Source organism: Mustela lutreola, chromosome 10 (assembly GCF_030435805.1).
Source record: "Mustela lutreola isolate mMusLut2 chromosome 10, mMusLut2.pri, whole genome shotgun sequence".
NCBI lineage: Eukaryota > Metazoa > Chordata > Mammalia > Carnivora > Mustelidae > Mustela > Mustela lutreola.
In genome coordinates, this window is record NC_081299.1 from 51,627,961 (window position 1) to 51,655,558 (window position 27,598).

Below are 27,598 nucleotides of genomic sequence, written 5' to 3' on the forward strand. Positions count from 1 at the left end.
TTTCCTTGATAGTATAACAAAGTGTTCCAGATTTTTGTATATATTTTTAAAAGATTTTATTTATTTATTTGACAAACAGAGACCACAAGTAGGCAGAGAGACAGGCAGAGAGAGAGGGGGAAGCAGGCTCCCCGCTGAGCAGAGAGCCCAATGCTGGGCTCGATATTAGGACCCCGAGATCATGACCTGAGCCGAAGGCAGAGGCTTAACCCACTGAGACACCCAGGCGCCCGGCAATGTGTTTTCTTTCGGTTTCTCCCTTTCTCCTTCCCTTTCTTCCTTCTTCTCCTACCCCATCTCTTTCCATAATTCAATTCCCCATCCCTTCCATAATTCAATAAAATAAATCATGAGTTTATACTGATACTTAACTTCAATCTTATATCTTTAACTCATTTTTCACACCAAGAATCCTGATATCCAAACATCAGCATGATAAAATTTGAGTATCACATAAATTTTCATGTTTATTTTTTTATTTTTTATTTTTTAAAAGATTTTACTTATTGGGGTGCCTGGGTGGCTCAGTGGGTTAAGCCACTGCCTTCAGCTCAGGTCATGATCTCAAGGTCCTTGGATCGAGCCCCGCATCTGGCTCTCTGCTCAGCGGAAAGCCTGCCTCCCCCGCTTTCTCTGCCTGCCTTTCTGCCTACTTGTGATCTCTCTCTCTGTCAAATAAATAAATAAAATCTTAAAAAAAAAAAGAAGAAAAAAAGGATTTTATTTATTTATTTGACAGAGATCACAAGTAGGCAGAGAGAAAGAGGGGGAAGCAGGCTCCCCTCTGAGCAGAGAGTCTGACACCGGGCTCTATCCCAGGACACTGGGATCATGACCCAAGCCAAAGGCAAAGATTTAATCCACTGAGCCACTCAGGCACCCCAAATTGTCATGTTCTATATCCCACTTTACACATACAGTTTTAGAATAACAACACTAATCCTAATACCAACAACACAATTACTAATAACAATTATTTTATTTATTCATGTTTTTTGAAGATTTTATTTATTTATTTGACAGAGAGAGACACAGTGAGAGAGGGAACACAAGCAGGGGGAGTGGGAGAGAGAGAAGCAGGCTTCCCAGCTGAGCAGGGCATGACATGGCCCAAGGCAGATGCTTCACGACTGAGCCATCTAGGCACCACCCCCTTATTTTATTTATTTATTTATTTTTTAAAGATTTTATTTATTTATTTGACAGACAGAGATCACAAGTAGGCAGACAAGCAGGCAGAGAGAGAGGAGAAAGCAGGCTTCCTGCTGAGCAGAGAGCCCAATGCGGGGCTTGATCCCAGGACTCTGGGATCACGCAGGACCTGAGCCGAAGACAGAGGCTTTAACCCACTGGGCCACCCAGGCACCCCCTTATTTTATTTTTTTAAAGAGATCTTTTTTCCTTAGAGTATACTGCAGTAGGGATTTACTGTCAAATTACCATGTTTTAAAGTCACTTGGAAGAGTTACTTTCTGTGTAGTTGAGCCACCACCTGGATACACATTACAGTTCTTTTGTTTCATTTTTTGATTTTTAAGGATTTCTTTTTCGATTTAGTTTTCTTTTTAATTAACTTTCAAGGTTCATAGTCATACTAAGGATAGTCTTTATGTCAATGTTTTGGCATTTTTTTGTATGCAATCTCTAGGCTTCTGAACTTCTTTTATATCAATCGGAAAATGAATCAGAGTAAGATCCATGTTCAATCATAGTTCTGACATTGATTTGCTATATCTCTTACAGAAATTACATAATGTCTCAAACGAGCATTTCCAAGTATGAGTTTCATTGACCACTTTGTAAGATGGGAAGTGGGAGGTGGGGTGAGTGTGGGGATAGGATACCATGGTCAAAATAAGTCTGAAAATTCCATATTCTCTTGGAGAATGATGTATATTAACACATAAAAGGCTCTGAAAAGACCTGGAGTGAGAAATCCTTTTTATATTAGTATAACCCACTGTTTTCAAACTTATTTATTTCTGCATCAAGAGACTGTCTTCAGACTTTTTTTTTTTTTTTAAACAATACTTAGTGAATGAGAGTTCTATGGAGCATACTTGGGAAACTGAGGCTCTCAAGTTTTCTTGTATTTCAGAAAGGGATAATGCCAAAAAAAAAAATAAAAAGGGATAAGGCCTATTCTACCATTCTCTGAGTTATTGTCTGGATATGAAAGATTTTTAGTAGATAGAAGAGGCTACTATTTTGCTAATGGCTGTAATCAAACTTGGAAATGTGGGGATTAACTCTAATTCTAATCTACTTAGGTGGACTTACTCCTTGGAGAGGTCCAGGGAGTACTGAAACTTGGAGACTGCAGAAAAAAGGAAAATGACATACAAGGACCAAATTAGGAAGATGTACAGACTGGTAAAATGATTCTATTTCGAAGAACAGCTATGTCCAGACTCAGGGAAGCCCTGGGTTTGAGACAGGGGGTTTTCTTAGTGGGTGAAAGTAATCTAGGGAAGGAGCTAGAAACTACTATTAAGGTATGATTTATGTAAGGAAGTTGGCCTAGTGTATTGAGTACTTAAGGTACGTTTCATAAGGTAGGAATTAGTTTATTAGGGCTGCTATACTAAATACAACAGATTGGATGACAACAAAAATTTATTTTCTCATACTTCTGGAGGTCAAAATTCCAAGATCATGGTGTCAGCAGTGTTGGTTTCTTCTGAGACCTCTTTCCTTGGCTGTATATGGTCATCTTCTCCCTGTGTCTTCATATGGTCTCTCTGTGGATGGGCACATCTGTGACCAAATTTCCTTTTCTTAGGAGGACACGAGACAGGTTGGACTAGGGCTTACCCTAATGACCTCATTCAAAATGCATTTACTCAGCATCTGTTACATATAGGTACTAAGCTTTCAGAGATGATAGTATTTACTAGAGGGAAAGAGCAGGAGCAGGATGTAGATGGACTGGTAGGGCAGTTCAGCTATGAGTTAGAGTCTGTGAGGTCCCTTCTACTATTTATTCAATGAACTTTTTAAGTACCAACTGTGTTCTTCATACTCTGCCAGAAGCTAGGCAGAAAGGAGAGAGGATTTTGCCAACTGAAGATGTATATTTCTAATATATTAATATCTCTGAAATTAAATGTTTTACAGTCATAACTAGTTTAAATGGGAACCTTCTTACTTAGTAGTACATAAAATAATGGTGCTTCTTACAATTGATGTATTACAAGCCAGTAAGATTAAATAAAACATGATTTTTAGTCTACCAAACATGGTTCTTGTCCATAAAATGCTTATTTGTATCTTGCAGTGTCCTGGATTTTCCCCTATGCTTGTAACCATGTAATATTTTTCATTAGCTTATCTTTTTCCTTTTGACCTTAAATATGGGTTTGCTGAAATATGGTTGTCTATTCTCCCATTGTACTGTCTCCCTCATTCTTCAACCAAATGAAAGACTTTCATATCTCTATCTTCAACCCCGATTTTTTTTCTAGGGTCTGATTCATAACTGGGATCTAAAGATTATTAATTTGTTGTCTTGCTGTCACCTCAAATTCAATACAGTGCATCGCCTTTCCCTCCAAGCCTGCTTCTCCTTAGGATTCCCTAGATCTTTCAGATGTTCTAGAAATTCAGACTTGAAACCTTGGGAGCCTTCCTTGATTTTACCCTCTCCTTTGTTTCACATCTACATATCTACTGTTGCCAGGACCTGTCCATTCTTCCTGTTGCATTGATTTCTTCTTTTCCAGGTCCACAATTATCATCTCAGTCCAGGCCTTTGTCTAATCATGCATGACTACTACAGTGGTTTCCACCTCTTCTTCTAACTCATCTTAACCACTATCACCACTTTAAATTTTCTCTAACACTGTGCTGTACACTGGAATCTCTGCTAAAAGTCATTTATTGGCTCCTTACTGATCATTGAATAAATTCCAAACACCACAACCACCACATTCAAGGTTCTCCACAATTATTCCTTTCCAGCTTCATTAGCCACAATCTGAACTGGAGGAAATGTTCTATACTTTTCAGCTGCCACAACTTTGACTTGAACCATTTCCTTTGCCTGGAGTCCTACTCCCATATTCCATCCAGGCTTTCCTTCAGAGCTCTGCTGACTGCTTCAGGGAAGGCATTTCCTGATAGTTTTATTTATTTATTATTATTTTTAAGGATTTTATTTATTTATTTGACAGACAGATCACAAGTAGGCAGAGCTGCAGGCAGAGAGAGGAAGGGAAGCAGGCTCCCTGCCCAGCAGAGAGCCCGATTTGGCGCTTGGTCCCAGGACCCTGAGATCTGGACCTGAGCCGAAGGCAGAGGCTTTAACCCACTGAGCCACCCAGGCCCCCTTCCTGATAGTTTGTTTTTTTTTTAATATTTTATTTATTTATTTGACAGAGAGAGAGAGATCACAAGTACACAGAGAGGCAAACAGAGAGAGGGGGAAGCAGGCTCCCTGCTGAACAGAGCTTCCGAGGTGGGGCTCGATCCCAGGACCCTAAGATCATGACCTGAGCCGAAGGCAATGGCTTTAACCCACTGAGTCAACCAGGCGCACCCCCTACTGATAGTTTTAAATTTACAGTTTGGAACTCCTCTGAACTCCTACAGTACTTAACGCATAATCCAATAATCTGACATTTAGCATGTGCTCCCGTCTATTGCTTTACATCCTTTTATGCATAAAAATGTCTTTCCAAAGAGAAATCTCTTAAGGGCAGGGACTTGGCCATATTTCTCCATATTTCTAGTATTGACAGTCTTATTTTTCTTTTCTTTTTAAAAGATTTTATTTATTTGAAAGAGAGATAGCGAAGAACTAGCACGAGCAGAGTGGAGAGGGAGAATCAGTCTCCCCATTGATCAGGGAGCCTCAGTGGGGTTCCATCTCAGAACCCTGGGATCAGGACCTGAGCCACCCAGGCGTCCCTTGACAGTCTTTTAAATATAAAGTTTTAGATGTGGAAGTTTACATAGACTTATCACTCATTTCACAGATGAAGAAAAGTAGATCCAGAGAGTTGGGTAGATTCGCTTAGTATACAGCCATAGTCAAATATTTTCCCGTAATTATGGGTTATAAATCAGAGGGGCTGGCATATAGAGAATGGTAGGATTCAGTAGAGGAACGTTTGCGTTCTCTGAACAAAGGAGGCAAGGTAGTTGTTTGGGGCAAGTTTGGGAGTAAGTGATCCAAGCTGCTTGATGGGAAAGGTGTAGTGGCTACTTGAGGGCAGGGCTGTTCTTTTGTATAACCCACAGGCTCTCAAAAATGTTGGACGTTTAATGTTTCTTACATGAAGTGCCTTACCAGCCTTAATACATTCTTCTCCGTAGGCGTGTGGCTTGAAGACTGTGAAGCAGGTTGGCTTCCTGGCTCCTTGAGAGCACAGTCGCAGAGGAAGACCCACTGCCCGCTGGTGAGGATTTGCCAAGGGCTCTCCACTCTGCGAAGGGAGCCAGGACGCGCCCCTGACAGGAATCCGTGGACTAAGCAGCCGCTCAGGACTTGGCCATCATCCCGGGAAAGAAGAGCAAGGGGCTTTCCACCTGCCCCAAGCCTAACCCGGGGTGGGAGGCCTCTCGGGTTCCAGCCCCCACTGCTCCGCCTCCTAAGCCCGCCACCGCCTCTCCGCGCCTTTTCCCGGCCCCTCCCCTTACGTTCGACGGGCTCGCTCCCGCGCACGGAGCGCGCGCACGCGGAGGCGGAAGGCGGAGAGAAGCGCTCCGCCACGGGGGCGAGCGCGCAGGCGCCTTCTTGGGTTAACTGCAGGCGCGAATCCCAACGTTCCGCGGGCGGTGGGGTAAGAGGCCGGGATCCTGGGGCATCTGGTCTCGGGGCTAGGGTAGGGAGGGGGTGGGGAAGGGGGATTCGCGACGCGCGGCGATTCCGCGCGCAGGTAGCAGCGCGGCTCCAGCCCCCCTTTCTCTCAGAGGGGCGGCTGGCGAGGCCTCTCCAGGTCACCCTGCTGGCTTGCGTGGTGGGGGTGGGGGTCGAGTGACGGGACGGGCTGATGGTGGTGGACCCCTTGACTTGGCAGCGGGCTTCGCTCCCTTGACGCTCGTGTTCCTGCGGTCTCGAGGGTCTGGCCCGCTGGAGAAAGGGAGGAGAAACGTTAGGATGGTCCCTTTTGCCAGACGTGCTCCTCGGGAATAGCCGCATTGTGTCCACCTTGGAGGAAGGACCTTTCAGACTAAAAAGAACAAATTCGGCAGTGGAAGGGAACCGCTGAGGTTTTGTTTGTTTTGTTTTGTTTTTAATCGAAATGTACTAATCTTAGGGCACAGTAGGACGGAAAACCTATCTGCCACCTGCGTGAAGAATTCGTGTTGTGTGGATGGGTTAGAAAGTTACTGCACTTTGCTTTGCAGATGGAAAAAGTAATAAAGCACCTTTGTTAGTGTTCAAGAAGAGACGCGTTAAGTCTCATAATAACTTTGGCCACAAAGGACTCAGTAAAATTAGGTACCTCCCCTCTTTGTACAAAGGAATCTCTCTATTCAAAAGATATTTTATGAGTACCTGCTTTCTGCAACTTTGTTCTAGGTGCCCGGAACAGAGCCAGGGCCTAATAGGAGTATCCTTGCTCGCACGGAACTTATATTGTGTTGTTAAATAAATGTAATATTTTAAAAAAGATGTAATTTCCTTTTATGCTTTTTTATTAGAATATAACATGTCCAAGAAAATACAGCAATCATAAGTTGTAACTTGCTAATTTATTGTAAACACATCCTTTTTTAAGAGCCTTTTTAATTTTTATTTATTTTTTTTAAGATTTTATTTATTTATTTGACAGACAGAGATCACAAATAGGTAGAGAGGCAGGCAGAGAGAGAGGGAGAGGAGAAGGCAGGCTCCCTGCAGAGCAGAGAGCCCGATGTGGTGCTCCATCCCAGGACCCTGGGATCATGACCTGAGCCAAAGGCAGAGGCTTTAAGCCACTGAGCCACCTAGGCGTCCCTAGAGCCTTTTTTAAAAAAAGATTTTATTTACTTGACAGAGAGAGATCACAAGTAGGCAGAGAGGCAGGCAGAGAGAGAGGGGGAAGCAGGCTCCCTGTTGAGCAGAGAGCCGGATGTGGGGCTCAATCCCAGGACCCTGGGATCATGACCTTAGCTGAAGGCAGAGGCTTAACCCACTGAGCCACCCAGGTACCCCATGTAAACACATCTTTTAACCACCACTCAAATCAAAAAACAACATGTGGGGCACCCACATTGGTTAAGCGAGGGATTCTTGATCTGGTCATGATCTCAGGATCCTGAGTTCAAGCCTAGCCTGGGATTCGTTTCTAGGCCTTGAGCCTGTTTAAGGTTCTCACTCTCCCTCTTCCTCCTACCCTCCATCCCTCTTTTAAAAACAACAGCAACAGAGGCACCTGGGTGGCTCAGTAGTTTAAGCCTCTGCCTTCGGCTCAGTCATGATCCCAGGGTCCTGGAATTGAGTCCTGCATTGGGCTCTCTGCTCAGCAGGGAGCCTACTTCCTCTCTCTCTCTCTCTCTGCCTGCCTCTCTGCCTACTTGTGATCTCTGTCAAATAAATAATAAAATTTTAAAAAAATGCTTAAATACAACAACAACAACAACAAAAACACAAAGTTCTCAGCTTCTCAGAAGACCTCCCTGGAGACCTCTCCCAATCACCATCCTTTCTTTTCTCCCCAAAGGTAACCTTTTTATTGTTATCTAATCATAGATTAGTCTTGTCCATTTATGAACCTTTCATAAATGGAACCAAATATTATGTATTCTTTGGTGTCGAACCTTTTTATTTTTTTTCCCCAAAAGATTTTACTTATTTGTGTGAGAGAGATTGAGTGCACAGAACAGGGAGTTGCAGGCAGAAGGAGAAGTAAGCCGCCCCCACCAAGCAAGAAGCCTGAGGTGGGACTCAGTCCCAGGACACTGGGATCATGACCTAAGCTGCAGGCAGATGCTTAACCCACTGAGCCACTGAAGTTTTCCTGTTTTTATGTTGGTTTGTTTGTTTTTTAAGTTTTACTTTAAGTAATCTGTATACCCAACTTGGGGCTTGAACTCACAACCCTGAGATCAAGAGTCACAAATTCCACCAGCTGAGTCAGCCAAAAGCCCCTAGTGTATAGCTTTTTTTTTTTCTTCTTTTATTGGGGGTGTGGGGAGAGAGCAGAGGGAGAGAGGAAGATGCAGACTTCACACCCAGCAGGAAGCCTGATGTGGGCTTTGATCCCAGGACCCTGGGATTATGACCTGAGCCCAAGGCAGAGGCCTAACCTACTGAGCCACCCAGGTGTGCCACAATGATTGAATTTTAATTTTTCCTCTTACCTTGCCTCTGTGATGAAAGTTCTAGTGAATAGTAAGATGATTAAAAATGGATGTGGTATGAGGGAGGAAGTGGAATTTGTACAATCTAAATGTGACTAATATATTTATGTATATTTATTTACTGCTTTGAGTCATACTACCTAATTGGGATGCTAGACTTCATTAGTTCTAGAGTTGATTCTTGCTATATTTATTTGTTTTGTTTTTTAAAAATTTTATTCATTTATTCATGAGAGACAGAGAGAGGCAGAGGGAGAGGGAGAAGCTCTCAGGGAGTCTGATGAGGGTCTAGATTCTAGGACCCCCAGACCATGGACCTAAACCGAAGGCAGCCACTTAACCAGCTGAGCCACCCAGTTGCCCTGACCCTTGCTATATTTAAATAAGAAAATAATTTTTGTCACTATATTATATACCTGAAACTGTATGTTAACTGTACTGGAATTAAAAAACTTGGGGTGCCTGGGTGGCTCAGTCAGCTAAGCACCTGCTTGCAACTCTGGTCATGATCCCAGGATCCTGGGAATAGAGGCCCACATCAGGTTCCCTGTTCAGTGGGGAGCCTGCTTCTTTCTCTCTGTCACTCCCACATCTTGTGCCCTCTCATTCTCTCTCTGTTAAATAAATAAATAGAATCTTAAAAAAATAAAAACCTTAATAAAAGATAAATAAAATTAATATGTTTAATTACACTCTTTAAAAAAATTTAAAAAAAAAAATTTTATTTATTTATTTGACAGAGAGAAATCACAAGTAGGCAGAGAGGCAGGCAGAGAGAGAGAGGAGGTAGTAGGCTCCCGGCCTAGCTGAGAGCCCGATGCGGGGCTTGTTCCTAGGACCCTGAGATCATGACCTGAGCGGAAGGCAGAGGCTCAACCCACTGAGCCACCTTTTTAGGCGCCCCTTAAAAATTTTTTTTTGCCCAGTAGGTGGAATGTGCCAATTTTCACCTAGTTTTTTCAGTTGACTTACTGTGTTTTTTCTGATTACATCTAAAGCATATCCTGTGGTTAAAATGGCCCATTATTTCCCAGAGCTTTTTACTTTTAATGCATCCAACCCAAGAGAAAAACTGAAAGAAAAAAGAAACACGTAGATGGTTAATTACATTTTACTGCTTTCTCTCAAGAATTGGTGACATTGGGGCACCTGGGTGGTTCAGTTGGTTAAGCGCCTGCTTTCAGCTCAGGTCATGATCCCAGGGTCCTGGGATTGAGTCCTGAGTGGGGCTCCCTGCTCAGTGGGGAACTTGCTTCTCCTTCTCTCTCTGCCTGCTGCTACCCTCTGTCAAATAAATAAGCAAATTCTTTTTTTTTTTTTTTTAAAGACTTTATTTATTTATTTGACAGAGAGAGATCACAAGCAAGGCAGAGAGGCAGGCAGAGAGAGAGAGGAGGAAGCAGGCTCCCTGCCGAGCAGAAAGCCCGATGCGGGACTCGACCCCAGGACCCTGAGATCATGACCCGAGCTGAAGGCAGTGGCTTAACCCACTGAGCCACCCAGGCGCCCTAAATAAGCAAATTCTTAAAAAAAAAATTGGGGTTATTATTTGATTCTAATAAAGGTTCATTCTCTAAGATGGAAAGATGGTGTGGTTAGTGAAAGTATATTTTGGAAGAAAAGAAGTAAGAGTCAAACTACATAAATTACTCTAGTGGACTTTCTCAAATTAATAGAAAGGTAAAATTCCTCTTTCTCTCTGTACCAAAGATAAATTATCTCTTTGTTAACTTTTGTAGTTTTATTTTTACATGTAGGCAAACATGCTTTTGATGGAATTGACTCTTCAACTATCTATATTTATCTGTTCTTTTTCTTCATTCAGGACTATTCCTTTGTAACAAAGACCCTTACCACATCTTTAGATATATTGAGTCTCATTTAACAGGGAGAGCTACCTTTTAAGGTATATTTCCTAAGTAGAGGTCTAGTGAATAAAGTACTTAAAACTACCCACTTTTCCTCCTTATCAACATACCTAATTCCCCATCTTCCTACTTGGTTTAATGGGTTCATTGTTTTATTGTGCTCAGCTAACTCTTGGTCTTTTTTTCTTTCTTTCTTTTTTTTTTCCCCCTCCAGGCTACTTCTTCACAGACCGAAAAGTCCATATTTAACTGGAGAGGAAGCATCACTTAAAAGTTCTCTCAAACTACTAATCCCAAAGAATTGATAACTTTTCTCCAATAAAGAAAAGAAGTGACTGACTACCAGTTAGAAGTATTCTGGCACTGGTCCTATTTTTTCCCTCCTTAGATTTGTAGAAAAAATATGGAGAAATGGAACTTGATGGCAGTTGTGGTCCTACTAGGACTAACAGTACGGTGGACAGTTTCCCTTAATTCTTACTCAGGTAACTTATGCATCTTTACTGTAGAAGATGGACTTTGAATAGTTTCCTCCCTCTTCCCATCCTCCTCCTCCTTCTTGTTTGTAATAGTTTATAGATACCTGCCTGGGACAGAGAAGAATTTGAGGCTTTATGGGTATGGTCAAGAAAATACACTTAAACATTGAATTCTGGTAAAAATAACAGTGTAAGAGCTTAATAGAAGCATAGAATTTATGACATGAGAAAACAGAAATGTATTCTAATGGGGAAAATGACAAGTTGAGAAATGATTATGTCTTAAGCATCAAAGAAAGAACTGAGGTAGTACTTCACGATGGGAGTGGAATCAAAAGAGGCTTTTGTTTGTTTGTTTAGGGTAGAGAAACCATGTTCCTAGACTGAAGGGAAGAGACCAGTGGAGACTTAAGACTGGGAACCATGTGAGAGAAAGGGAGGGAGAATTGATGGTATAGGTCCTGGATAGGGGATAGGATTGGATTTCACCCTGTGAGTATTTATTTAGCACTGCTCATGTCCCAGGCACAGTGCTAGGTGCTAAGCTACATGCATGTCCAGTACTGAAATGGTCCACATTTTAGTAGGTAAGTGGTCACAGGACAATGTGATTATTATAACTAGAAGTATTTGTTAAGTACAAAGGTAATACAGAGAAGTGAATAATGAGGTTGCAGTAGAGAAAACTTTTCAGAGAAGTCGATGTTTGAGTTCAGGGTTTGAAGGATGAGTCGGAATTTGCTAGGCAAATGAAATGGGGAACATGTACAAAAACATGGTAGAATGAGAACATTGTTTTAAGTAGTGAGTATTGGAGTTGCATAAAAAGAAGGAATAAAAAGGATGGGGAGGGAGCAGCTCAAGATTTAGCTATACAGTTTGCTTGGCAAATAACTTGTGTTTTAGAAAAATAACTTTGTATTGAAAGGGTTGTAGGAAGCAGGTTATTGGTAAAGAGACAGATGACACAATCATAATAATATAAGTATGAGTACTATTTAAGTATTTGTCATATGCTAGACACTGAGCATTTTCTTTTACTTACCATGACTACTGAAAAAAGATATTGTCTATAATTTACAAATGGAAAATGAGACAACTGATAAATGACTCAAATTCAAATATAGTTGTATTTTATTCCAAAAGGAGTGCTTTTAGGACACTATTCTGTGGCTTCTGAGAGAGAAGTCAAACTAAGCTAGCTAAAAGATGGATAAATGAATTTGAGGAATAATGAGGAAGTAAAATCACTTGGATACAGCAGTAGACTTGGGTTCAAATTATAGTTTTTTTGCTTGTTAGCTGCCAGATATTGGAGTAGTTACTTAATCTCCATGAACCTTTTACAAAGGTACCATCTCTACAAAGTGGGGATATTAATACGTATTTTAACAGCATTGTGGGAATTACTTGAGATAATATGTATGGAACATACTTCCTTTTTTTTTTTTTTTTTTTAAATTTGACAGAGAGATCACAAGTAGGCAGAGAGGCAGAGGCAGGCAGAGAGAGAGGGAGGAAGCAGGTTCCCCACTGAGCAGAGAGCCCAACCTGGGGCTTGATCCCAGGACCCTGAGATCATAACCTGAGCCAAGGGCAGAGGCTTAACCCACTGAGCCACCCAGGTGCGCCTATTTTCTTTTTTTTTTAAAAAGCATTTATTTTTAAAAAGATTTTATTTATCTGAGAGAAAGAGAGTGAAAGAGAGGGAGCACAAGCAGGGTTGGGAGGGCAGGGGACATGGGGAGAGAGAGAAGCAGACTTCTGCTGAGCAGGGAGCCCAATGTGGGGCTTGATCCCAAGACCGCAGGACCATGACCTGAGCTTAAGGCAGATGCTTAACCAACTGAGCCACCCAGGCACCCCAAGACTTTATTTATTGATAGAGAGAGGGAGAGACAGAGATAGGGAAAAAGCACAAGTTGGGAGGAGAGGGAGAAGCAGGCTCCCTGCGCATGTACACTGTATCCCAGGATTCTCGAGATCAAGACCTGAGCTGAAGACAGACACTTAACTTACTGAGCCACCCAGGTGCCCTATTTTTCTTTTTCTTTTGTTATTTTTTTAAGATTTTATTTATTTGACAGAGATCACAAGTAGGCAGAGAGGCAGGCAGAGAGAAAGAGGGGGAAGCAGGCTCCCTGCTGAGCAGAGAACTCGATGTGGGGCTCTATTCCAGGACCCTGGGATCATGACTACCTGAGGTGAAGGCAGAGACTTTTTAACCCACTGAGCCACCCAGGCACCCCACCTATTTTTCTTTTTAAAGTTTATATTCACTTATTTGAAAGGGATTGAGAGCAGAAAAAGAATAAGTGGGGTGGGGAACAATAGAAGGAGAGAGAGAAGCAGGCTCTCTACTGATCTGGGAGCCCCATTCAGGGCTGGATCCCAGGATCCTGGGATCATGACCTGATCCAAAGGCTTAACTGACTGAGCCAATCAGATGCCCAGTGTGTTTTCTTTTCTAGTAGTATAGGAATATAATCAGCACAGTGATGGTTCACAACTATTTTCTTGTTTTATCCTTAAATCAGATCATTTAACCCCAGAATGTTTATTGAGTGTGTGCTGTGCAGCAAAAATATCTTACTGGTGATCATGTTTTTCAGACTGGCTTTCAGGGTGGCCAAGAATAATAATTCATATCTTCCTGTGATACTGTCATTTATAAGAAATAATGTATTTGGTCTTTGTTCTCCTTCTGGCACAGAGCCTCTAAAAACCCTTGGGATTTTCAAAGTGAAAGTGATAAAGTTGTCTTTTGTTAAGGTAATGCTGGCTTTTGGACCCACCTAAGGATGGGGTCTGGTTGCCCAGAAAACCAGATTGCATCATTAGAGGGTTGGAACTTTCAGTCCTACCCTCTGATTTCCGGGAAGGGGAGAGAGACCAGAGGTTGAATCAGTCACCAATGACTAATAATTTAATCAATCATGCTTTTGTAATAAAGCCTTCATAAAGACCCAAAAGTATGATCAAGTTGGTGAACACGTGGAGATTCAGATGGATTAGAAGCTCAGCACCCTTTCCCCACATCATTGCCCTATGCATCTCTTCCATCTGGCTGTTCTGAGTTAAATCCTTTTTTAATAAACTGGTAATCTAGTAAGTAAGTGTTTCTCTCAGTTCTGAGATCTGCTCTAGCAAATTAGTTGGACCAAGGAGGAGGTTGTGAGAACATCTAATCTATAGCCAGTCGGTCAGAAGTGCAGTTAATAATCTAGACTTGCTGTTGGCATTCAGAGTTGGAGGGGGTTGTTGGAATCTCCAACTGATCAGAATCTGGGCTTGTGACTTAGAGGGAGGGGGCAGTCTTATAGTATTGCACCCATAACCTGTGGAATCTGATGGTATCTCTGTGCAGATAGAGGCAGAATTGAGTTGAATTGTAGGATATGGAGTTGGCGTTAGAGCATTGCTTGTTGGATGTGAGGGAAATCTCCCATCCCCACATTGTAATTGGATTCCTGAATCACCCTTTTACTTCTCTAGAGATATTCAGAGTCAGGTGGGTAGGACAGACTTGTAAATAGGTACTACATCAAAATATAGTGTGATATGAACCAAGTAGACTGGGGACACTAAAGACTTGTAATTCAGACAAGAAAGGCTTAGAGTATCACATTAACGGTAACATGTTTGTTCTGAAAGAAGTGTGGGGAGGGTTTACTAGGCGGATAGTATTCCAGTGACAGGAAATAGCATGAACAAAGGCCAAGGGTTCTTTGTGGTAAGTTGAGGATGTAAGTGTGACCGGAATACAGGGTGCATGATTAAGATGGAGCAGTAGGTGAGTGATGTAGGAATAAACGGGGCCGGACTGTAAGCTAAAAGTAACATGTGAGGGTTTTTATCTATTGGGTAGTGGAGGTTTTTAAGTAGGGATTTACATGATCAGGTATGTTGCTTAAGAAGACAACTATGGAGGCAGCATGGAGTTTGGAGTAGAACAAGGAGAGGCTGACGGTAGCAAGACTACACCGGCAGCATATATGTGCCATAGCCTGACTTCCATTTTTAATGCTTACTTGGAGTGTTGCTGCATAAAGCTGGTTGCAGTGGTCTAGGCCAGGGATGATGAGGCTTGTCTAAGTGACTAAATTTGAGAGCCATTGAGTAAAAATCAACAAAATGTAATAATGAATTGTAGGGATAAATAAGAAGGGGAAGAGTTTGACAGTCTGGTTTCTAGTTCAGAGATACTGAGACTTGAAAACAGAGCAGATTCAGTGGGGAAGGTAATGAATGAATTCCATTTTGAATCCGTTAAGGTTTGGGTGCATTTTAGTTGTATAAAGAAGGGTGAATTTGGAGACATGGAATTTGGCTGGGGGGTGCAAGAATGCATAAATTCCATCTTCAGCTGGTCACAGAGAACAACAATTCAGGCCCTGGCTTCATACTTCAGTGCAGCTCTGTGATGAACAAGGCTGGGCCAACTGTAGGAATCCCTTTTTTCTTGGCTAGAAGCAAAGTAGGCAGGTCCTGTTTCACTGAGTTTCTCTCTAAGCTCACATTCAATCTGAGATCTTACAAAGAAAGTGCAAGAAACGAACCAGAAAACATTAGTGCCAATTCCTAGAGTACATTTTATCTCTTGTCATCCATTCTAGTTTTTTTAGTATTGAAGCAGTTCCATACTTCACAATGTTTCGTAGTGTTGAAACTTTTGCCACTCTGGAGTGTGTGAAATGATATTTTGTTGTGTTTTAATTTGAATTTCCTTCATTACTAAAAGCTTAAGCATATTTGTATCTTTACTGGCTATTTATATTTCCTTTCTAGGATATTTGCTGTGTCCTTTCTATATTTCTTTCTTTCTTTTTTTTTTTTTTTTTAAGATTTTATTTATTTATTTGACAGACAGAGATCACAAGTAGGGCAGAGAGACAGGCAGAGAGAGAGAGAGGAGAAAGCAGGCTCCCTGCTGAGCAGAGAGCCCGATGTGGGGCTCCATCCCAGGACCCTGGGATCATGACCTGAGCCGAAGGCAGAGGCTTTAACCCACTGAGCCACCCAGGTGCCCCATATTTCTATTTGATTTTTTTCTTTTATATTCTGTATTTTGGGTTTTTTTCTTAAGTAGTCTATATTCTGGAAGCTAACCTTTGTACAATCATAAATATCTTCTCCCAGTTTATAGGTTATCTTTTCATACCTTAAGGTGTCTTTTTTTAAAGTTGTATGTATGTATGTAATCTCTGTACCCTATGTGGGGCTTGAACTTGAGACCCTGAGATGAAGAGTTGCATGCTTTTCCACTGAGCCAGCCAGGAGCCCCACATCTTAAAGTGTCCTGAACAGGATAAAATAGTGAGATTTATAAATCTTTATTAATGATTTGTGTTTTTTGTATCTTTAAGACATTCTTCCCTACTCTAAGTTACAAAGGTATTTTCCTAAGATTTTCTAAAAGTTTTTTTTAAGATTTTATTTATTTATTTGACAGACAAGAGATCACAAGTAGGCAGAGAGGCAGGCAGAGAGAGAGAGGAAGAAGCAGGCTCCCTGCTGAACAGAGAGCCCAATGTGGGGCTCGATTCCAGGACCTTGGGATCATGATCTGACCTGAAGGCAGAGGCTTTAGCCCACTGAGCCACCCAGGTGCCCCCAAGATTTTCTAAAAGTTTCAAGATTTGTCTCTCCTACTTAAGTCCTTCTAATTCTTCTTCTTCTTCTTCTTCTTCTTTTTCTTTTTTTTAAGATATTTTATTTATTTGTCAGAGAGAGAGAGCACGCACAAGTAGGCAGAGTAGCAGGCAGAGGCAGAGAGAGAAGCAGGCTCCCTGCCAAGCTAGGAACCTGATGCAGGACTCCATCCCAAGACCCTGGGATCATGACCTGAGCCGAAGGCAGCAGCTTAACCGACTGAGCCACCCAGGCATCCCACTTAAGTCCTTCTTAAAATTGAATTTTATATATAACATGTGAGATAGGCATTTATTTTAAAATTTTTTCACATAGGTAATCAGTTCTTTCAACCCTTTTATCGAATATTGTATTTCCCCCCACTAATGTGCATTATCAGCTCTGTCTCAGGTTTTCATATATGCATGGTTCTATTTCTGATTGTTCATTCTGATCACTTGGTCCACTACTGCTGTATCTTATTATAATTTTGTAATAAGGCTTGATATATTGTAAGGCACATTCTCCCACCTGATAATTTCTACTTCAGGAGTTAGCTGTTTTGGGCTTTGCTCATTCATATTACAGTAGGCAGAATTTCTAAAATGGTCCCCCAAAGATGTCCTGCCCTATTCCCCAGGACTGTGAAAATGGTAACCCACTCAAGAGTGATTGTTAGGTTCTGTGACACAGTTGACTTTAAAATAGGGAGATTGCGTTGGATTATCCAGGGTTGCTCAGTGCCTTTAGAAACAGAACTTTCTTTAGCTGGCAGCAGAAAGGGACTCCAGAGAGATTCATAACGTAAGGATTGCTGGTTCGACAGTTGGAAGGGCCATGTCTGGAGGAACGCAAGTGGCCTCTGGCTGCAGATGGAGAATAGCCCCCAGCTGACCGTCAGTAGCAGCAAAGCATTGGATTGTGCCAGTCATCTGAACGAGCTTGGAAGTAGATTCTTCCCTGAGCCTCCAGTTGAGAGTTCAGATTGGTTGACTTCTTATTTTGGCCCTGTGAGACCCTGAGCAAAGATTCAAGTTAAACCCATTCAGACTTTTGACCTACAGAATTGTGAGATGTTTTAAGTTACTAAATTTGTAATAATTGTTATGTAGCAATAGAAAGCTAATATACAGATAGATGACTTTATTTATTTATTAAAAGATTTTTATTTATTTCAGACAGAGTGCACATTTGCGAGAGCATGAGTGGGGTGGGGAGGGAGAAGCAGACTCCCCAGCAGTCTGATCTGGGGCTTGATCCCAGGACCGTGGAATCACGACCTGAGCTGAAGGCAGATGCTTAATTGACTCTGCCTTTAATAAAAATCAGATTGTCAAAGTCCAATGAAAAACCCTAATGGCGTTTTTTTTTAAAGATTTTATTTATTTATTTAACAGAGATCACAAGTAGGCAGAGAGAAAGGCAGAGTGAGAGAGGGAAGCGGGCTCCCCGCTGAGCAGAGAGCCTGATGTGGGGCTCGATCCCAGGACCTTGAGATCATGACCCGAGCCGAAGGCAGAGGCTTAACCCACTGAGCCACCCAGGCACCCCAACCCTATTGGCATTTTGAGTGGAATTACATTAGGGGAGAATTGGCAATCATTATTACATTGGGACTTTTTTTTTTTTTTTAAGATTTTAAAAATTTATTCATTAGAGAGAGAAAGGAGAAACCAAGTGAGACCATGAGCAGTGGGGAGGGGCAGAGGGAGAGGGAGAAGCAAACTCTCTGCTGAATGAGGTGCCTGATTCAAGCCTCCGTCCCAGGACCCAGGATCATGACCTGATCTGAAGGCAGATGCTTAACTGAACCACCCAGGTGCCCCCACACTTGGACTTCTAATCCACTAAGATCATAGGGTTTTTTTCTCCCTTAATATTTAAGTCTTCTTCTTTTTTTTTTTTTCAATTATTTGAGAGAGAGTGCGAGAGTGAGCACAGGTTGCAGAGGGCATGAGGAGAGGTAGAGGGGGTGAGTGAGAGGGAAACTCAAGCAGACTCTGTGCTGAGCGAGGAGCCCAATGCAAGGCTCAATCTCATGACCTTGAGATCATGACCTGAGCCTAAATGAAGAGTTAGTTGCTTAACTGACTGTGCCACTCAGGTGCCCCTGTTTAAGTCTTCTTTTCTACATGAAAGTCTTATATATCCTTTATTAGATGTATTTCTACCTGTCTTACATATTTTTCCCTCATATAGATGGTATCTTTTAAAAATTGTTTTTCTTTCTTTTTTTTTAAAAAGATTTATTTATTTTAGAGCGATGGGTGGAGGATGTGGGAGGGGTAGAGAGAGAGAGGAAGAGAAAGAATCTCAAGCAGATTCTTTGAGTGTAGAGCCTGATGAGGTCATGAGGTTCAGTCTCATGACCCTGATCCTACCTGATCCAAAATCAGTAATCAGATGCTCAACTTACTGAGACATCCAGGTGCCCCTAAAAAATTATTTTTCTAAGTGCTTTTTGCTGAAGGGTACCTGGCTGGCTCAGTCGGGGGAGCATGTGATTCTTGGAGTTGTGAGTTCCAGTCCCATGTTGGCTGTAGAGATTACTTAAAAAAAAGTGCATGTTGCTAAGGTATGAAAATGAAGTTGACTTTTTATATTTGGCAACCTTTCTAAACTCTTATAATTCTAAGAATCTGAAGGATCTTGTGGATTTTCTTCATTTAAAAAAAAATCCATGAATAATGAATAACAGTTTTATTTCTTCTTATCAGTATCTTTGTCTTTTTGTTGCTAAGACCTTATTACGGTGTTGAATAGTGATTTGAAGTAGTGGGGGGTTAGCAGAGGGAGAGAGAGAAGCAGGCACCCTGCTGAGCAGGGAGCCCAACGTGGTGCTCTGTCCCAAGACCCTGAGATCACGACCTAAGCTGAAGGCAGGTGGTTAACTGACCGAGTCACTGAAGTGCCCCACAAGTAATATTTTCTATGTTTTTTTTTTAAGATTTTATTTTATTTCTTTTAAAGATTTTATTCATGAGAGAGAGGCAGATCACAAGCAGAGGGACACAGATCACATGCAGGGCTTGATCCCAGGACCCTGGGATCTTGACCTGAGGTGAAGGCAGATGCATAACCAACTGAGCCACCAGAGTATCCCTCTGTGTTCGATTGCGATTATTCTTTGACTCGTGAATTATTTAGAAGCATATTTAAAAATTTTTCAATTATTTAGGCTTTAAAAATGGTTTTTTGATATTTTTAAAATTGCATTGTAGAAAGAGAATCTTACGGGGCTCCTGGATGGCTCAGTGGGTTAAAGCCTCTGCCTTTGGCTCGTGTCATGGATCCCAGGGTCCTGGGATCAAGCCCCGCATCGGGCTCTCTGCTTGGCGGGGAGCCTGCCTCCCTGTCTCTCTCTGCCTGCCTCTCTGCCTACTTGTGATCTCTGTCTGTCAAATAAATAAATAAAATCTTAAAAAAAAAAAAGAGAGAGAGAGAATCTTACTCTCTGGTACATATTCTTTTTTTTTTTTTTTTTTTTTTTTAATTTAAGACTATTTATTTATTTGACAGAGAGATGTACCAGGCACCCCTCTGGTACATATCTGGTACATATTCTTTGAAGTGTATTGAGACTTGACATACTATGTGATCAGTTTTTGTGAATGTTCTGTTTGTGCTTAAAAAATGGGTGGCTCAGTGGGTTAAAGCCTCTGCCTTCGGCTCAGGTCATGATCCCAGGGTCCTGGGATCAAGCCCCACATCGAGCTTTCTGCTCAGCAGGGAGCCTGCTTCTTCCTCTCTCTGCCTGCTTCTCTGCCTACTTGTGATTTCTGTCTATCAAATAAATAAATAAATCTTTAAAAAAAAATACATGTCCTCCAGTTTAATATTTTGTATGTATCCATTAACTCCATATTATTATTTTGATGTTAATTTTTAATATCCTCACTGATTTTTGCCCAATTAAACTACCAGTTGAGAGAACTACAATTTCTCTTTGTGGTTTTGTCAATTTTTGTTTGTATATTTTGTATCTATATTATTAGGTGATGTTGAATTCTTTTCCTTGGGACTTGAATTTCATGACATTACTGTTGTGTCCCTGTTTATTTACAGTAATGCTATTCTCTTAAAGTCCATTTCCTCTGAAATTAATAAACTTCACTAGTTTTCTTTAGGTTAATTTTTGCTTAATAAATCTTTTTCTATCCTTTTACTCTTTGTTTTTCAGTCCCTGTGACTTGGACCTGACTAATGAGTTCCCCATCCTAATTCCACTTTCTCCTGATGGTTTTTAAAAGTTATGGTTTATTTTATTCTTTCAGAGTATGGTGTGGAGATTTTCATATACCTATTTAACTTAATCTAAAATTAATATTTATATTTTCTTTCTGAACAATGCAGGGGCCATGAAATGCTTAAACTCTAGTTAAAATTTCCCCCTGCTATTAAAATATTATTGTGTAAGATTTTAAACATTAATAACTGTTTTATAAAATTAGTATTACTTAGATTTACCCTCATGTTTATTATTTGTGCTTAACCTTCCTTTTTACATATTGCATCTTCTTTTGAAATAATTGTTTTTCTTCCTGAAGTACATTTTTGGGAGTTTGTTTTGTTTTATTTTTGTTTTTGTTTTTTAATTGGATTATTTTTAAAATTTAAATTCGGCTAATTTTTTTTTCCCATTTTTTCCATTTTTTTGGTGGGAGGAGTAATAACCTTTTTCTTTTTTTAAGATTTTATTTATTTATTTGAGATAGAATGAGAGTGAGAGAGAGAGAAAGAGCACAAGCATGGGGAGCAGCAGGCAAAGGGAGAAGCAGATTCCCTGGCAAGTGGGGAGCCCAGTGTGGGGCTCGATCCTAGGACTCTGGGATCATGACCTAAGCGAAAGGCAGATGCCCAACCGACTGAGGCACTCAGGCGACCCTTAAGTCAGCTAATTAACATATAATGTATTATTTGTTTCAGGGGTACAGGTTTGTGATTCATCAGTCTTACATAATACCCAGTGCTCATTACAACATACCGTCCCCAAAGTCCATCACCCATTTACCTCATATCCACACCCCCTTCCCTCCAGCAACCTTCAGTTTGTTTCCTAACACTAAGAGTCCCTTATGGTTTGTCTCCCTCTTGGGTTTCATCTTTCTTCATTTTTACCTCTCTTCTCCTATGATCCTCTGCCTTGTTTCTTAAATCCACATATCAGTGAGATCATATGATACTGTTTTTCTCTTGATTGATTTATTTTGCATGGCATAATGTTTTTGGTTTTGTTTCTGTTTTTTTAAGTAGACTCCACACCCAGCACTTAGCCCAATGTGGGGCTTGAACTCATAACCATGAGATTAAGACCTAACCAAGATTAAGAGTTGGACACTCAACTGACTAAGCCACTCAAGCATCCCAAATCTTTGGGAGGTTTTAATTTCTTTTTTTATTTTTTTTCCAATTAGAAAACAGTTATTTTAAGTAGGCTCAGTTCCCATTGTGGGACTTGGACCCTGAGATGCTCTACTCACTGAGCCAAACTAGCACCCCCAGGAGTTCTTTTAGTGAGAGGCTTTTGGTGGTGTAGTTTTTATCTGAAAATGCCTTTATTTTGCTCTAGGTCCTAACATTTTACTGGGTTTGGAATTCTGTGTTGATAATTATTTGCTCTTAGTATTTTGAAAATCTCATTTCATTGTCTTTTAGTTTCTGTTGCTATGTTCAGACCATCAGCTGTCTTTTCAGTTGTTATTTCTTTGTAGGTAATTTGTCTTTTCTCTCTTGCTGCAGTATTACTGTGATGTATCAAAATTATTGCAGTATTACTGTGATGTATCAAAATTATGTATTAAAAAATTTATCCTCAGGATTTCCTGGGATTTCTGACTCTAATGAATGGTAACCTTCTGTCTGTTCTTGAAACTGTTCAGCTAGTCTCCTCTCATTCTGTTTCCTCTTCGTAAAACTCTGGTTAGATATATGTTAGCTCTTTGGTCTTTTATTAATTCACCACATATGTGTAGGGTACTCATGCCAAAGGCAGGTGATATAGCAGAAAATAAAATAGACAACAATCTCTTCATCTCATTGAGTTTATATTTTCAGTTCTCTCTTCAAGTATTGTATCTCCCTCATTTCTGCTTTCCTTGTGTAACTCTTATTAGATGTAAGTTGGTTTCTTTCATCCTATCTTCTGTGTCTCATAATCTCATATATTTTCCATCTCAGTTTCTTCAAACTGCTTTAAAAAAAAATAATCACCAGATCTATCTTCCTTTTTGTTACTTTTCTTTATAGTTGTGTTTAATTTGTTTTTTTATTTTTAAAAATATTTTATTTATTTATTTGTCAGAGAGAGAGAGAGAGTGCGAGCGCGCACAAGCCGACAGAGTGGCAGGCAGAGGCCAAGAGAGAAGCTGGCTCCCTGCTGAGCAAGGAGCCTGATGTTGGACTCAATCCTAGGTCCCTGGGATCAAGACCCGAGCCGAAGGCAGCAGCTAAACTGACTGAGCCACCCAGGCATCCTTAATTTGTTTTTTTAAACTGGCCATTGAATTTTTACAATTTTAGTACTGTATTTTTTTTATTTCCTAAACTTCTGTTTGTTTCCTTTCTTTTCTGAGTTTAGTTTTTACAATTTTAGTACTGTATTTTTTTTATTTCCTAAACTTCTGTTTGTTTCTTTCCTTTGTTTGTTTGATGTTTGTTTCCAAATCATCTTCATTTCTGATTGTCTCTTATTCCTTCAACATATTCTCAGTGTCGTCTTTTATATCTTTAAGCATATTAGCCATACTTATTTTATATTCCTTTTCAGAGAATACTAATACCTGCAGTTTAATTTCCTGGTTTGTTGGTTCTACGGACTCTAACTCATGTTATTTTGTTTCAGGGTTTAGTGATTTTTTAAAACTTGCGAGCTCAAGTTACTTGGAACTTTTACCTGTGAGAAATTTTTAAGGACCAAGTTTACTGTGTATTTCTCCACAGAGGATTTAGGTTGCCTCTTGCTGGCACTTTGGACACTATTAAAAGTCAAACTAAATTCTCATCTTAAGGTTTCTTTGGCTGTAATTCTTGGTGTAAATTCAGGCCCCACACTGGGTGAATGCAGGATAATGTTAGGAATTTTCAGGAGACTTTTTTTTCCCTGTACTACCAGGAGCCAAGGCAGAGATAAATATTGCCTTCACCATTTCCCCATAGGCGTTGTTACTTTGTTATCTTAGTAGATGGTTCTCCAACACTGAAGTTTTTATCTGTGAATTAAAACTTTTTAGAATTAAAAATATAGAATTTGAATATTATTCAAGTTCTAGGCTATACCTCTTTATTCATTGTATAGAATTTCCATAGCCAGGCCATAGGCCACAGAAAGTCATTGGGTAACCTCAGGACAAATGGTTACTTGTCTGGATATTAAACTTCTTTTGTTATTTTTGGCTCCTAAGGAATTCTCTTGTTTTGATGCTAATTTAGCCATTACTCCTTTCCCCCACCTCCATTGGAGGTGTTTTTCTGGCCTTTTAAGTCTGCCTTGTTGCTGAAAACTGGCCTCATCTATTTTTTTAAAAGCTCCACAGGTTACTCTGAACTTTATAAAATGGTGATACAGGTAATGGTTAAAGCCACAGGGTTGGGGGCATTTATACTGCAAGAAGAAAACAGATTGAACCACTGGTCACTTCACAGAGAAGGGAAATGATTAAAGGAGGCTGAGAAGAAACCATGAGGAGGGAGGATTAGAGCCAGGAAATTAGAGAAATTTAAGAAATAATGACTGGCTATAGTGGCAAGTTCTAGACTGCTAAGAAGGGTGAAAATTAAGAATAGACCAAAGATTTCTAAGGAGGCCACTGTGAGCCTTTTAATTATCAGACTGTAATGAATTGAGGACTAAATGGGATAATTCCCATTTAGAGGAGTTAAGAGGGCATAGCGACTCTTAGAAGTTTGTGAATTGAAGGAAGGAGTTAGTTTGGTAACAGGAATGGGGTAAGGAGGTCAGGAAGAAAAGACCTGTTAAAAGTTAACTTTTAGGGGTGCCTTGGTGGCTCAGTGGATTAAGCTTCTGGCTTCGGCTCGTGTCATGATCCCAGGGTTCTGGGGTCCAGCCCCACATCAGGCTCCCTGCTTGGCGGGGAGTCTGCTGCTCCCTCTTTCTCAGCCCCTCCCCCCCCTACTTGTGTGCGCGCGCTATCTCTCTCAAATAAATAAATACAATATATATATTTTTAAAGTTAACTTTTAACTGGGTGGCTCAGTTAAGTGTCTGCCTTCGACTCATGTCATGATCCCAGGGTGCTGGGCTCGAGCCCCATATTGGGCTCCCTGTTCTGTGGGGAAGCTGCTTCTCCCTCTCTGCCTGCTGCTCTGCCTACTTGTGCTCTCTTTCTCTGTCAAATAAATAAAATGTTAAGAAAAAAAAAAGTTAAAATACGTAATTTACGTTACCTCTGCTTTCAGCCTATAACTGTTCTATTGAATGGTCATCTCCTTTTCTTCCTTCAACACTATTTTTTTCCTGATCATTATGTTCTTACAATTTTCCTTTAGTTCTAATTTTGACAGATATATTATTTTCTTTGAACTTTTCATGTTGAGATGAAGTAGAAAAGAACTAAAGGTATAGAATAGAATAACAGAATTTAAGAAATCACACTACTTCTGTATTACTAGCATATTAACCAAATGCTTAATGGGAACTGAATAGAAGACAAGCGTATATATACTTTTCTATCCTTGTGGTTTACATTATGTATTCTAACATTTCTCTCCTAAAGTCTGAGTTTATTTAGTTACTTACTTTATCCGGAAAACTGGACGCCGGCTTATTTTAAACTTCACTTTGAATGTCCCATAAGAAAGTCGACGTAACAAGATTATTTTTGGATTATAGGAAAGTATTCTTTTTGTATAGTAGTAGAATATTCGTATACATCTTTTACAGGTGGCTATTATGTGTTTTTGTCATATTTCAGAAGAGAAGAATAAAGTGCTATGCACTAAGAAAAACTGTGATTCTGTTAGAGTTCTTAACCCCATCATAAAAAGTACAACATCTTTAGCACTCGTCAAAAAACCTTCTATATCATAGGATGCTGGGAGAATTAAAGAATTGAGTATTAGATCTGTGATTGTGCTGAGATTTTTTTCTTTTAATTAAAATACTTTTATGGGGGGCGCCTGGGTGGGTCAGTGTGTTACGCCTCTGCCTTCGGCTCAGGTCATGATCACAGGGTCCTGGGATTGAGCCCCACATGGGACTCTGCTCAGCAGGGAGCCTGCTTCCCCCTCTCTCTCTGTGCCTGCCTCTCTGCCTACTTGTGATCTCTGTCTGTCAAATAAATAAATAAAATCTTTAAAAATAATACTTTTTTTGTTATCATAATTTCTTTTTAACATGCTTATTTTAGTTTGCTTTTCATTTATCTTGTTTTAAGATTGTAATTAAGAAGCACTCAAGTGAGGAAGCTCAGGTTAGCTTGCTTCATGTTAATCCATTATTCTTTGGGAATGCATATATTGTTTAGGCAAGCTACTTATGTGTATTGTAATTTAAATTTTTCTAAAATGTATATGCCTTACAATGTTTACATTATACCCCTTACTTAAGTGCTGCTTATGTGATTGATTTTTATAGACCTAAAAATATTGAATAAATATTGCTTGTTACTTTTATTTATTAAGCCCTGTGCTGAACTTTATGTTCAGAGGGAAGCCTGCTTCTTCCTCTCTCTTTGTCCTTATCCCTCAAATTAAAAAAATTTAAAAAAAAAATTAAAAATTTTTTTAAAAAATTGAAATTTAAAAAATTAAAAAAAGATTTTATTTATTTGAGACATGGGGGAGAGAAAGAGAGTGTGGGCTTGCTAGCAGGAGCAGAGGAAGGGAGAAGCAAACTCTGGTGAGCAGGGAGCGTGACCTGGGGACCTGAGCCTTGATCCTAGGACCCTGGGATCATGACTAGACCCAAAGGCAGACACTTAACTGACTGAACAATGCAGGCACCCCTGCTTGTTACTTTTATTTATTTATTTTTTCGATTTTTCAATTTTATTTGTTTGTTTATGTAAAAAGATTTATTCATTTATTTATTTAAAAAATATTTATTTATTTATTTGACAGAGAGATTACATGTAAGCAGAGAGGCAGGCAGAGAGAGAGGAGGAAGCAGGCTCCCTGCTGAGCCAGAGCCCAATGTGGGACTCGATCCCAGGACTCTGGGATCACGACCCGAGCCGAAGGTAGCGGCCTAACCCACTGAGCCACCCAGGCGCCCTGTAAAAAGATTTTATTTATTTATTTGACAGAGATCACAAGTAGGCAGAGAAGTAGGTAGAGAGATAGGAGGAAGCAGGCTCCCTGCTGAGCAGAGAGCCTGATGCGGGGCTCGATCCCAGGACCCTGGGATCATGACCGGAGCCGAAGGCAGAGGCTTCAACCCACTGAGCCACCAAGGCACCTCTGATTGTTACTTTTAAATAAGCTTTTGGGAGGAAATAAATTATTTTTTGAGGGGGGATTATTTATGTTTTAGTAATCTCTACACCCATTATGGAGCTTGAACTCATGGCCCTGAGATGAAGAGTCACATGCTTCACCAACTGAGCCAGCCAGGAACCCCAGGGCAGAAACAAATTCTGATTTTAGTATTGATCATTTCTTATATCTTGTAGAGATTCACAGTTCCTTTATAGTTGATCCAAAGTGTTACCAGTGTTTTTGAGCAAATAGCAACACTTGAACCAAGGAAAGTTATTTTATTCTAGTTTTCTTTTTCTGAAAGTTGTATTGGCTGTTTAGGAGGGATAAGCCCACAGAGAATCTTTTTTTTTTTTTTTTTTTTTTTTAACATATCAATCATTGTTAAAATATAACTGTATTCTGTTTAATTAATCAGTTTTGGGGTACCTGGATGGCTCAGTTGGTTAGGCATTCGACTCTTGGTTTTGGCTCAGGTCATGATCTCAGGGTCATGGGATCAGGCTCCATACTCAGTGGGGAGTCTGCTTGAAGATTCTCTCCTTCTCCCTCTACCCCTTCCCTCACTCATGTGCTCTCCCTCTGTCTCTATCTCAAATAAATAAGTACATCTTAAAAAAAAAAAAGAAGAAAGAAATGTTTATTTTATTGGTTAATGTCTCTCAAGTTACCCATTGCTATTTATAATGTTTCCTCTTACTCACCAAGAACGTATAGAAGGGGGATTTTGTTCTGCAAAATATTAGCCAAATTTTCTTTTCTTAGAATGTTTAAAATTTAAATGTAAAGACAGGATGTATTGTTATCGAAGAAAGTACTTATTTTTTAAGTGATAGCATAATTCTGAATAATTCAATGGTTGATAAAATGAACATCTAAGTGCTGCTTAAGCCCATT

The 27,598-nt window shown here is 40.3% G+C and overlaps 2 protein-coding genes across 2 annotated transcripts in view; one reads left to right on the forward strand and one right to left on the reverse strand.

Moving 5' to 3' along the window:
* Positions 1-2,571: 2,571 nt before the first annotated feature.
* LOC131810506 (uncharacterized) lies at positions 2,572-6,142 on the reverse strand. The gene is made up of 2 exons (XM_059138517.1): positions 5,291-6,142; positions 2,572-2,757 (listed from the first exon to the last, which is right to left on the reverse strand). Exons 1-2 carry the CDS (start codon positions 6,140-6,142, stop codon positions 2,710-2,712), a joined length of 900 nt encoding a protein of 299 aa, XP_058994500.1. The 3' UTR covers positions 2,572-2,709.
* Positions 5,665-27,598, forward strand: part of ALG6 (ALG6 alpha-1,3-glucosyltransferase) — a 68,268-nt gene continuing 46,334 nt past the window's right edge. Inside the window, exons 1-2 of the mRNA XM_059138233.1 lie at positions 5,665-5,783; positions 10,372-10,642. Coding sequence (XP_058994216.1) covers positions 10,561-10,642 — 82 coding nt within the window. The 5' untranslated portion in view covers positions 5,665-5,783; positions 10,372-10,560. The remainder of the gene's footprint in view (positions 5,784-10,371; positions 10,643-27,598) is intronic.

Excerpts from the sequence above, each read along its gene's own strand:
- LOC131810506 (XM_059138517.1), bottom strand. The coding sequence starts at position 6,142 with ATGCGGCTATTCCCGAGGAGCACGTCTGGCAAAAGGGACCATCCTAAC. Across the intron at positions 2,758-5,290 it reads AGAAGAATGTATTAAGGCTG|ATGTGCCCATCCACAGAGAG; the intron begins GTAAGGCACTTC and ends ATTTGGTCACAG.